At 52.0% G+C, this 12,612-nt stretch overlaps 1 protein-coding gene across 4 annotated transcripts; it reads right to left on the bottom strand.

Moving 5' to 3' along the window:
• Window positions 1-390: 390 nt before the first annotated feature.
• Window positions 391-10,604, bottom strand: Prmt1 (protein arginine methyltransferase 1). Of its 4 annotated transcripts, XM_006229144.5 has the most exons (11): window positions 9,560-10,604; window positions 7,488-7,541; window positions 6,905-7,006; window positions 5,493-5,648; window positions 5,335-5,398; window positions 3,413-3,555; window positions 2,883-2,970; window positions 2,676-2,791; window positions 1,643-1,793; window positions 1,032-1,153; window positions 391-611 (listed from the first exon to the last, which is right to left on the bottom strand). In XM_006229144.5, the coding sequence occupies exons 1-11, from the start codon at window positions 9,593-9,595 to the stop codon at window positions 528-530; spliced, it is 1,116 nt and encodes a 371-aa protein (XP_006229206.1). In that variant the 5' UTR covers window positions 9,596-10,604; the 3' UTR covers window positions 391-527. The 4 variants fall into 4 exon arrangements, with proteins under 4 accessions (XP_006229206.1, NP_077339.1, XP_063128577.1 ...); NM_024363.1 differs by lacking the exon at window positions 7,488-7,541 and having other exon boundaries at window positions 9,560-9,597; XM_063272507.1 differs by lacking the exons at window positions 7,488-7,541; window positions 9,560-10,604 and adding an exon at window positions 7,191-7,301.
• Between the last annotated feature and the right edge of the window lie 2,008 nt (window positions 10,605-12,612).

A 12,612-nucleotide genomic window follows, 5' to 3' on the forward strand; every position in this document is an offset into this window, starting at 1 on the left:
GGTTGGATTTAGCTCAGTGGCAGAGCGCTTGGGGGACACTCGGGGGGCAGAGGCAGGAGGACCTCTGTTGGAGCTGAGCCTGGACCATAAGGCAAGTTCCAGGATAACCAAGGCTGCAAAGAAACCCTGTCTTAAACCCCCAGATAACAGAAACAGCACAGGACATGGAAGGTCTGGGGTCAAAGGACAGATATGGCTGGCCCCCACTGAGGACTGTCCTCAACCTTGGCTCCAGGGAAGAACCTCAGGAAGGTCAGGGAATGCTGAGACATGGTGAGGCCAGGAACCCTTGCCTAGCTTGAGGGACACACCCCTAGACCTATAATGGACAGTCCTCAGGGAGTGACAGGCTGCTGAACTACCCCAGCCCCCAGGGCAAGAAGTGGCACGGTCAGCTGAGGATTTATTGGCATAAACGCAACCATATAAAAACATAAGTTATGAAAAACACTGCCACGATGTACCCTCCCATCCCCCAAGCCCAGCCCCTGAGCCCCCTTTTGCAGGAGGGCCAGCCTGGCACCTCCTCAGCGCATCCGGTAGTCGGTGGAACAAGAGAGCTCACACAGCTGACCCTTGAAGTCCAGGTCGATGGTAAAGTCCAAGTCACGCTGAAGGGAAAAGGTGAGAGACAGGGCTCAGGTGTGCTATCAGGCCAAGGGTCAGGTAAATGTGCTGGCCCCTTCTGCTAGCACAATGCATACCCCGCACAATGACTGCACTACAGGCTACAGTCACCCCACTATGTTCTCCAGGACCAGCAGTGCTAGAGCCTACCACTGTTTCCAGTCCCCCTGGCAAGCATCCTGAAACCCCTCCACCGATGGATCAAGGCTGTCCTAGCATCACACTGAGCTCTGCCACTTGCTATTTTAACGTGTACAGGGAGTCAGATGATTTCAGTGCCCACAGGAAGGGTACTGAACTCAGCAGCCACACAGGGGCTTCCTAAGGTACCTACCCACCATAGTACCTAAGCTGGCACTGTTCAACTCTACCCAATACCATGTTTACTCTCCCTCAAGCCTCACATTGTTTTTGGCGTTGGGCCTCATTCCAATAGTGCCAAAAATCTCCTCGCCGGTCTTCACTGTTAGGTAGTCCTCCATGTAGAACACAGTCTGCTTCCAATGTGTGTATGGAGACTCAGGACCTGGAAGGTGGGCATAGTCAGTTCCAGGTTTTGCCTGGGTGTTACCATGCCAAACCTGCTAGTGTCCCAAGGTCACCAGCAAACAAGGCTTTAAGGGCTCCTGTCCCTGCATCTGCCTGTGTTCAGAACACTAGGTCAGACTCAGCCACACAATGACCGACATCAGAGCCAGTCTGGGACAGCTTACTGTCCCGCACTCACCCTTGTTCTTACCAGGAACAGGGCAGGAACCCTGAATCAGAATACCGTAGGCACCCCTCATGAGAATACCATGAGACACTAAGCCATGCCCCACCCCTCACCCAGTGACTCTAGGCTCTCTGTGGCTCCATTTCAACTCTCCTTTTTTGAAAGGGTTATCATTCATTTTCTTCAACTTTCTGCCCTGTTCCCAAGCAGCTCTGTGACGGTCATAAGCCCCAAGGGCTTGTGCTCCTCTCCTCCTTACACAGATGCTCCTGCCCCAGCCCAGCCCCACATGGCCCTCACTGGTAGAGAAGCCGGTCCTCTTGTGGCATCGGGTGAACTCGATGTTGAAGTAGGCCACTAGTGCATGCACATAGTCATTCCTCTTCACTTGCAGACAAAACGGGGAGGTGAAGGTCAGGTCCTCCACCTTGACTGTGTAGATGTCCACCTCCTGCCAAATGTAAGCCCATCTTGCACATGAGGACTGCTGCTTGTTAGGCCCTTCCCATCACAGCAAAACATGACCCCCAACTCCAAGCCCCATTTTCTGAAACAGGGTCTCATGTATCCTGGCCCTCAAAACATTTTCTTTCTAAAAAAGACTAGCTGTCTTCAGACACACCAGAAGAGGACATTGGATCCCATTACAGATGGTTGTGAGCCACCATGTGGTTGCTGGGAACTGAACTCAGGACCTCTGGAAGAACAACCAATGCTTATAACTACCATTTTTTTTCCCTAAAGATTTATTTATGGTGCTGGAGAGATAGCTCACTGGCTATTCTTCCAGAGGTTCTGGGTTCAAATCACAGCAGCTTATAATTGTCTCCACCATCAGTTTCTTTTGACCTAATCTCCATAGGCAACAGGCAACACTCGGTGCTGATACATACATGCATATAAAACACCTGTCCACATTAAATACATAATTATGTATGGACGTGTATGTGCCTGTCTGAGTTTATGAAGTCATATCCACGAAGATACCCACTAAGGTTAGACAGAGGGTATTGGATGCCTGGAATTGAGAGTTACATGCCCCTCAAAGAGCATCGAGTACTTTTAACCACCAAGTCACCCATCTCTCCAGTCCCAACTCTTGATCCTCAGACCACAGAGAGGCAACAAACTAAAGGAGAACCACAATGACTCTCCAGTCCCTAGGTGCCCCCACTGACCCCCTGCTCCAGTGCACTCTGCCTGTTTCACTTTCCTATCCTGGAATTCAGCACCAGGCATGATCCTCAAAACTCTGATGTGTGGGCCCAACTGGTTTCTCCACGCCTCTAATGGACAGGTCAGGGACCTGGAACCCCTATTGCTATTGAGTTACCTTTATGAGGCAGGCGTTGGTGACCAGCTGCTTTGGGTCCACCACGTCCACCAGGGGCTCCTTGATGGCCACGTCTTTAATGCAGGACATATCAAAGCCATATACATTCTCCCACCCTGGGAACAGACAGGGTCAGGTGAGCTTGGAACCCAGGTCCTGTCCTCACCGCCCATCCTACCCTCACTACCCACTCCAGCCCCAGCTCACAGTGGATCTTGTAGTCTTTATACTGTCGGTCCTCAATGGCTGTCACATACAGGGTGGCTCGGTCTGGGAAGATGAGGCCATCAGGTGCCTGAGGGAGGAGTTGTGTAAGATCAAGAGCCTAACTGAACAGACCCAACTGTCCAGCCCACCAATAGTTTCCTCAGAGACCCCTTAGCCATCTAGGCCTCACCCTCATCCTTGAGTCTGGTCCCTACTCAACAGCCACAAGGAACCCAGAGCCCAGGTTGTCCCACAATTCCTAGGAGCCTGGAAATACCCCATTAGGAAAGACACCTTCATTTTGTACAGTGTCCTCCTGAAACCCACCCCCGCCCCCAGCTGTTACACAGCACACACTCCCCTGGTATAAGGACCCTGCTCTGGTCTTCTTGAAGTCAGCTCCTCGGCCATTCCTTTGGTCCCCTCTCCCTGGGAAGGTCTTATCCACCACAACACCTGGTGGCACCCTACTTGCTGCTCTAACTTCTTAGTCTGGGGTTCCCACTACATCCCCAACACATATGCCTCACCAGCCACTTGTCACGAGCGTGCAGCACAGTGTTGAGCATGGACTCATAGAAGAGGCAATAACCCATCCACTCGCTGATGATGATGTCCACCTTCTCCACAGGCAGCTCCACCTCCTCCACCTTGCCCTTGATGATGGTCACCACTGCATCCACAGAACGACATGCCAGTCAGGGTGAGGGCTGGCCCAGACGGCTCCAGACACCCACACAGACCTCTGGTCATAGACCTCTGTCTCACTATGTAGCCCTGGCTGTCCTGGCACTTGCTATGTAGACCAGGCTGGCCAAAACCCAGAGATCTGCCTGCCTCTGCCTCCCCAGTGCTAGGAATCAAAGGTTAGAAATCAAGGCCAGCCCAAGACAAAGGCACAGCAGCGGCTCCAGGCCGGGTCCACGGGTCTAAGAGTGGCTCTGCTGCAAGCCCAAGTTTAACATTCTCTAGGTCTGCGTTTCCACCCCTAGCAATGCCCAGACGAAATATATTTCTCTATTCAGTAGGTATCAAACAGTAAGTAATTGTGTGGTCACATGTGTAAAATGAGGGCCAGCTTGGGGTGCTTGCCGCCAAGCTGGATAATCTGATTTCCACCCCGAGGCCTGGTGGCACTGGCCTGTCACCCAGCTAATTAGGAGGCTGTCACTCAAGGACTGGAGCTCAAAGCCTACTTGGCCTAAAGTAAGAAACCCTGTGTTGGTGTTAGAGAGCGCGGTTAAGAGCACTGACTGCTCTTCCAGAGGTCTTGAGTTCAATTCCCAGCAACCACATGGTGGCTCACAACCATCTGTAATGGGATCTGATGCCTTCTTCTGGTATTTCTGGAGACGGATATAGCATACTCACACAAAAAATAAATAAATCTAAAAGAAAAACAAAACAAAACAAATAAACAAAAAGAAACCCTGTCTCAAAATACAAAGAAGGCTGGCAGACAGGGTCAGTGGGAGGGCCCCTGCCAGGCAAGGGCTAGGGCTCCAGGCCTAACGCCAAGGCTGAGGAGAGAAACAAAGGCACGGCCTGCTGCTGCTTATCTCTCACATACATGACGCCTCGCAGGAATCTACTTCTGTTGCAGATTAGCGCCTCTGCAATCACTTGGGGGCTCAGTATGGAAGCATCGTCTAAGGAAAACACCATCACCCGGGTGGCAGGACGCACCTACCCATGCCTGCCTCTGCCCTTGAATGGACTATGGCAACCAGTACTCATGCACTCTCAACGAACTCCCACATTTTCTCCCTTTTTGTAGCTTGTCCTGGCCCTCAACCCCCAAGGGATGGGAGGCCAGGACATACCACCACCTGACCTTCACAGTTTAGACCTATTCCACCTTTTATAATGCTAAGTACAGCCCCACTAAAGGTGGGGCCACACACTTTTAGTCCCAGCACTTGTAAGGTAGAGACAGGCAGATCTCAAGAGTTCAAGGCCACCCTGGTTACATAGTGGGTTCCAGATCAGCCAGGGCTACACAGTGAGGCCTCCTCTTGAGAAGGAAAAAAAAAGTTTAACTGCATGGAAAACTGTGTGGTGTGAAATGGCATCTCAGGCAGACTAGAGGCCTCCAATGTGTACACGTGAGTACAGGACAAGGCATGTCCTGGAACCTTCAGGTGTGAACTGCAGACACACAGGCAGCAGTTGTGGGGTTCTCAGGGAGGCAATGTCCAGCATGATCAGAGTGGGGGCTGCTGGGGAGAAATCTTGACAGGCCCTGGATGTGATAACTGAGGGATGGGGATGTTCCAATCCTGAGCACAGTCACCACGCAAAACCCTAAAGCATGAGGCCCAACACCCCGATATCCAGACTCTCAGCATTCCCAGACATGAAGGAGCCAGCAGTTGTCAATTGGGGTCTCTTAAGCTACACTGAGGCCTTCTAGAAGCTGGCTGTTCCTCCACGGGCCCCCTGCTCTACTCACCGTGGTCTAACTTATTGGCTTTGACAATCTTCACAGCATAATCAGAGATACTGGAGCACTCGATCTACGGCAGGAGGGAGGAAGGAGAGGCTAAGTGCAGTCCACGCCCTTCCACTGTCTCTGCCCCTAACAAGCCCACCCACTGCCTTGAGACTTACCCCAATGACCTTGCGGGCCCCTGCCTTGGCAGCGAACATGCAGAGGATGCCAGTGCCCGAGCCCACATCCAGCACCACCTTGTCTTTGAAGAGATGCCGATTGTGAAACATGGAGTTGCGGTACGTGAGGGTTCGCACCTCATCCTTTAGCATCTCCTAGGCAGATAACAGAGACAGAGGACCAGAGTGAGGGGACACGCAAGGCTTGGATGTCACTGCCACACTGATGATGAGCGAGCTTCTTCTGCAGTGAACATCCAAACTGGCCAGGTTTTATCAGTGCCACCCTTTCAAGAGCCAGGGACGAATCAGCAGGCAGAAACAGGAAGATCCTGGGAACAAGGCCGGCCCTTAGATCACCAAGAGGCATCATGGTATTGGCCCGCCATCTTACGCTGCTTGGGAAACTTAGGCAAAAGAAGCGTTAAGTTTAAGGCAGGCTCACACAAATTAAAGAGGGAGCAGACAGCCAGTAGCAAGTAGGTTGTGTAGCACATGCAAGCGAGGGGTTGGTCAACCCTTGACATCACCTCTCAAGTTCCAGCCATCTTGTTTTCTGACATGGTGTCAGACCTGGGTAGCTGGACAACTAGGTTAGGCTGGTGAGCCCTGCCTCTGCCTCCTCAGAGCTGAGCTTATGCAAGCACACACTACCATGCTTGGCATTCTCAGAGTTATAGTGCATGCAGGAACATGGAGGTCAGAGGACACTTTCCCCGTCTACTCCGAGTTCAAGGGAGCTCTTGTAAGGCAAGCACTACGTTCTGCTTGTGTGGCAAGTACCTTTACCCATTGAGCCGTCTTGCCAGTCCACTATGGCTTTTTAAGTGGGTTTTGAACTCTACAACCCAGGCTTGCATGGCAAGCACTTTAATAACTGAGGTATGTCCTTAGGCCCCCAAAAACTCAATTTTGTTTTATGTATATTTTCCAATTTTTTCCCTTGTTTATGATGTTGGGGATGGAAGCCATGATCCAGCACATGCTAGGCAACTGCTCTGCCATTTTGCCACAGTCCCAGCCTTTGGTACGTTTTTGGTTTTTTTTTGGTTTTTTGTTTTTTTTTTTTAAATCTCCACGGAAAAGACAAGGATTCCTTAGAATGTCATTTCAGTTGCATGGAGCCAGTCTCCTTTATCAAAAAGGTTGTAGTGTAGCATGAGCAGTGGATGCAGTCCCACCGCCAGTCACTAGAGGGCACCAGAGACCGGCAAGGCCTGAGCTCATCCTTAGGTCTGTGGCACACAGGGGTAGCAGCACTCCCACTGGTCTCTGGGAGCTGTTGAGACTTCAGTCTCCCAAACAGCGGGCCAGGGGCAGAAAGGGAGCAGTGCACATGCTGAGACATTGACCCCCTGTCCAGTCTTGCAGCCCTTCAGTGCGTGCTGGCTTTAGGGACAGTCTCTACTCACCTCGTGGATGCCAAAGTGGGCATAGGAGTCAAAGTAGTAGTCTTTGGATGTCATGTCCTCAGCATTGGGCTTCTCACTACTTTCTGCTTGGCCACAGGAAACCTGGAAGAGGGGAAGTGGCACAAGGGTCAAAGGTGGGTTCCCCAGAGTCTCCTCAACCTGCAAAAAGCCCCTCATCATACCAGGAAAACCCTCCAGCCCCCTCCAGTATCTTTCTTCCCCAGGTAACGTTTCCACTTCCAGGACCCACCCAGAGCACCATCCAGGGAGCAGCGGCCTCGCCTACCATCTCTCCAGGCTCTATGCCCCGTCTCTAGCTCAGCCCACAGCTGGGGAGGGAGGGAGAGAGGGCGGAGCCAGGGCAGACACATGGAAGGGCAGGGGAGGAGGGCTGGAGATGGAGTTAAGGAAGCAGCCATGGTTCTGGGGGAGCCAGCTGGGGCCAGGTCCTAAGTGTTTAGGGGGCACAGCGGAAACTGTTTTGAAGCAAGAGGATGGTTAGACCTCTTGGGGAGCCAGATGTATAGCAAGTAAGCTTATTGTGGAAGTGGGTTGGGTGGGGGTCTCACAAAAGGATATTTACTTCTTCAAGAGGCGGCTGGAGGCTCATCCCATTAGCCAAGGTGGCTACAAAATTCTAGGAGAGAGTAACAGGGAAAAGGATTAGCTACGGGGCGGCTGGGGAAGGCCTTTGGGGCAGTGAGTGGTTTGTAGGCTGGCTTTTCCCAGGCAAGCGAGTGGGTGTGTAAGCAGGGACAAGCATTGAGGCTGTGGTTGGGCAGAAAAGGATAGGAAGGAGGAGGGAAGGGAAGGTCTCCTGTCCCAGCTGTTGGCTGAAGAGATGGTGGCCTGTCCCGTGTTGTCCTTCTGTGGTCAGGTGACTGGCCACATACACCTACCCCATCTAGGCCACAAGACCCGATACTTGCCAGTGCACATGGGCACTACCAGCTGTTGCTCCCCTTCACTACCTAATCACCCGCCCATAGATTAGGTGACATTTCCTGACACACATGCCAGGCAGAAGTGCCATGAATAAACAGGAGGGAGGGGTTGAAAAGGAATGGGTGCTGTTTCCTGTCCTATGAGGGTGCCATTAGAGAGATGTAGCAGACCACCATAGCAGCAGGCACCTCCAACTCCACCAGGGTGAGGAACACACGCACGCACCTCGTTTTACCTGACTTTCCGATGAGGTATTAAACGTGCCCTGGAAAACTGGGACCAGCCCCTTTCATACCTCACCTGGGTCCCCACACTCAAACAGCCTTCTCTCTTCTCTGTCCACAAGTCCCAGGGTCATTGTAGTGACCCTGTAGGCTAACTGATCCCTATTCATGGCAGATGTCCCAGCAACTGACCTTCCTCTCCCTTGAAGAGGTATGGGCTCCATCAGATTAAATCCCATCAATGACTGCCATCCAAGGCTTCCAGAGAAGCTACGAGCTAACCAAGCTCTCAGTTCCCTGCAGCCTGTCAGGGGATTTTCCCACTTGGGCCTCTCTTTTTCAATAGTACAGGATCCATACAGATCAAGTTGACAATTGACTGAAGAGTGCTTGAAACCTCTGTCTAGGCCCTGCCTTACAAGCCTAAAGGTGAAGGCGTCCCCAGGGTACAACTCATAAGATGAAGGAAGATGGCAAGTTCAAGGCCAGATCCATTTTTCTTTTTTCCGGAGCTGAGGACTGAACCCAAGGCCTTGCGCTTGCTAGGCGAGCGCTCTCCTACTGAGCTAAATCCCCAACCCCCAGACCCATTTTTGAATTAAATTAAGTAAAAAGTAGACTAGGGAATGCAGCTTAAGATGGAGCACTCAACTGTAAGCAGGTAAGCAAGGCAGGAGCTAGAATTTCATTCCGTTTTGGGCGGAAAATTAGGCAAAGGCGGAAATGCTCAAAAAGGGGTCCCTTGCCACATTCAAGGTGGTAAAAAAAGCTCAGTGGGGGTTAAGGCCCGTGGCTATCCGAACTCCTTTATCCCCCACCACTGACCTCTGATCATCCACCCGAGGTCCCTCCCACGAGGGAGTGGGTTTTGGGCCACGCCCCATGAAAAAAAGACGCCCCTCTCACACGCCCAGAATGACCACGAGGGGGTGCCCGGCGACGGATCCGGATCTCCTCGGTTGAGATTCCCCACCATCTCCTTAAAGAGAGGTCACGGGGCTATGCCCATCCCCCCCTTCTGCACAAGGGTAACAGAGTTGAGAAAAGGGAGGCCGGGGGGTGATGTTCTCAGGCCCCACGCGGGTGCACGAATCCTGGGCTGCATGGACGTCCACAGCCCAGCCTGGGATAGCGGGTGGCAACCCCTGGACCCCTTGAGTGCATCCCAGGTCATCGGGCTGGGGGCGGGGCCTTTGTCCCGCACGTGGAGCCCGCGGGGCCCCTCGAGCGGCACACCCCCCTCCCCACGCTACACTGCGAGACCACGTGCGGCCCGGCTGGAAGCGTCCCCCGGCCCGCGACCACGTGCGACAACCCTTGGCTCGGGTGCGGGACCCAAAGCACCGAAAGCCGTGATCGCTCTCGTCACATCCCCCGATGCGGACCAACGGGAGACCAGGTACATCAAAAGGCCCCGTTCCCACAGTTCAGGCCGTGGGCCACTCGTCTCGTGCCATCCCCGGGCCTAAAGAGCCCAGCTACTCACCTCCATGATGCAGTTCGCGGCCTCGGCTGCCGCCATCTTCACCCGAGTCCTACGGCCTCCGAGACCCCCCCTCTCTCTTTTCTCCCCCCCGCTCGACCGGGGACCGCCTTTTACCAGAGGGTCCACAGTCCAGCCCTCGATACCCCGCCATAAGTTCTCATTGGTCTGTAACGCCGTCCATCTGACAGCTTCACATTTCAATTGGATGACAGACACATCTATCAAAGATAAAGTGCCCACCCCTCCTAGCGTTTAAAGGCCCGCCCCCTCCTGTCCGCTAGGAAGGGAACAACTGTCTGTCTGTCTCGCCCAGCACGTGTGGCGATTGGGTAATATCCACCAGATCGTCCCGCCCCTTTCCGGCTAGCTCCGCCTTGGAGCTTCCCGGCGGGCTCCGCGCTAAGCGGACGTCTAGAAACTGAGCTGTCTATCACTAAGATAATCCGCTCCTCCCTCGTTGCTATTGGCTGAGTCAAAGGTGACGTTCGCGACTCTTACTCTACCCTGTTAAAGCGACCGGCTTAGAAGAAGAGGGGCCATTGGCCCATAAGGAGGCAGGCAGCACTTTGGGCAGCAGCAATTGGCTCTCAGGAATGTCAGTCATCAACCTTCTGTGGATTCCCCCCTCTCCCTGGAGGTTTTCTGGAGCAACTGGGGCGCGTGGGCGCCTTAAGTTAAAGGGAAACCCCGAGTTCCTGAGAGGTTCATGGTGGCGCATTCTAGTCTGAGGTTCCGAAACCAGCTATTGCTGGTTGTGAGCCTCATTGCGATAACCCCTACCCCTGTGCTGGACGCGCCAAGTTCTGAAGACCTGTGGCCTCCTCGTGGCCTCTAGGTCCTGTACGGGAAACACCCATCGTCCTTTGTCTAACCAGCTCCTACACGTCAATCACCGGCAATTTGGACGCCACCTCCTCCAGGATATTTCCCTGGATCTGTCGAAAGTTACTCCTTGCCTGAGGATGGATGTCAGTTGCTGTGTTCGTGCGCCCTCCTTTTACCTTCTGTCCCACCAGTTCATGATCCAAACATAAGTTACTTTAAAGTCCCGTATGAACTCCTCTAATCCGAGCCTTCGCATAAGGTATGCATGCATATCTGACCTGTTTTCCTACCAACGCCTAACACTTATTTTGTTTCGTGTGTATGTGCATTCGCGTGTGACTTGAACGTATGAAGGTCACAAAGCAACTTATAGGAGCCCTTTCTTTCCACGATGTGAGTGTAGGGAATTGAACGGAAGTTGTCAGGCTTAGCAGCAAGCCCCTTTACCCTCTGAAGCATCTGCGCAGACCAACATTTAAGGTCTTGTAATATCTTTTGTTTGACAGATTCTCACTGTGCCTTAGGCCTGGAACTCGCTGTGGAGATCAGACTGCTTTTGTCTCCCAAGTGCTGAGATTTAAGGCCTATGAAAATCTTGCCCAGCCAATATTGCCTGCCCCCTTTCCTAGACAATGTTTTTCAGTGTATCCCTTGGATGTACTCTTACTCATAGATCCGCCTGCTTCTGACCTCCCAAAAGGCATACTTCCCACTCCCAGTTCAATATGATTTATTTTATGTGAGTACACTGTTTTCAGACACACCAAAAGCATCAACTCCCTTTACAGATGACTGTGAGCCAACATGTGGTTGCTGGGAATTGAACTCAGGACCTCTGAAAGAACAGTCAGAGCTCTTAATCGCTGAGCCATCTCTTTAGCCTTTTTGAGACAGGGTTTCTCTGTGTAGCCTAAGCTGTCTTGGAACTCTGTAGACAAGGCTGGCCCTGAAGTCAAAGATCCCGCCTACCTGTGCCTCTCTCAGATTTGATTGACTCCAGTCCTACTTTGTCTCCTATCTCAATAGCCCCAGGGCCTTTCCTGCTAGACTCAAGGTGCCCCAGGGCCCTCTGTCCTACCCTGGTGCTTCAACCTCCCATTCCCTACAACTTACCAGCCCCTCTGCCCATGGCTTTTGAGGCCTTCCAGCACCTCTAGGACAATGTCTTAATCCTTCAACCACTTTCATGCTTCAGCTTTACTGATCCCATTTCCTGGGGCTGCTGCCATTTTACATGGTGCCCCTCTTCTTTGGGGATGGAACTTGCTTTTCATTCAGGACAAGAGATTTTATCTCTAGCCAGTGAATGAAGTGCGTTCTGACTAACCACAGATTTAAATAAACTTAGCATAGGGAGTCTCTGCGGCCCATTCAGGTTGCGACTGATTCCTTGGAGGAAACTGAGGCTCAGTCACAGCTTCACACATAGGACACTGCTCAGCTGTATCTCACTACAGAAAGGCAAACGAAACATTGCTTTTTAAATTTTATTTAATTTAGATTTTGTCTGTGTGCACAGTATGTGTAGAGGCCAGAGGCGGAAGTCCAAATGCCTTCCTAAATGTTTCTGTACTTTGACTGGTCTGGAACTCAGAAATCCACATATTAAAGATTTATTTTATGTATATGAGTACACTATATCTGTCTTCAGACACACCAGAAGAGGGCATTGGATCTCATTACAGATGGTTGTGAGCCACCATGTGGTTGCTGGGAATTGAACTCAGGACCTCTAGAAAAGCAGTCAGTGGGCTGGAGAGATGGCTCAGCGGTTAAGAGCCCCGACTGCTCTTTCAGAGGTCTTGAGTTCAATTCCCAGCAACCACATGGTGGCTCACAACCATCTGTAAAGAGATCCAATGCCCTCTTCTGGTGTCTGAAGACAGCTACAATGTACTTATATATAATAAATGAATTAAAAAAAAAAAAAGCAGTCAGTGCTCTTAACCACTGAGCCATCTCTCCAGCCCCATACTTCTCTTTCTTAAGTGCTAGTATTAAAGGCATACACTGCCTTCCAGGCACCACCTTATTTTCTTGAGAAGATGTCTCTCACTGACACCAGAACCTAACTGGCTGACCAGCAAGCCCCAGATCCTGCTTCTGCCTCCGAGTGCTGGGAGTGCTGACATGTGCCCCGTGCCCTGCTTTTTGGTTCTTTTTTTTTTTTTTTCCGGAGCTGGGGACCGAACCCAGGGCCTTGCGCTTCCTAGGTAAGCGCTCTACCA

This window comes from Rattus norvegicus, chromosome 1 (assembly GCF_036323735.1).
Source record: "Rattus norvegicus strain BN/NHsdMcwi chromosome 1, GRCr8, whole genome shotgun sequence".
Lineage (NCBI taxonomy): Eukaryota > Metazoa > Chordata > Mammalia > Rodentia > Muridae > Rattus > Rattus norvegicus.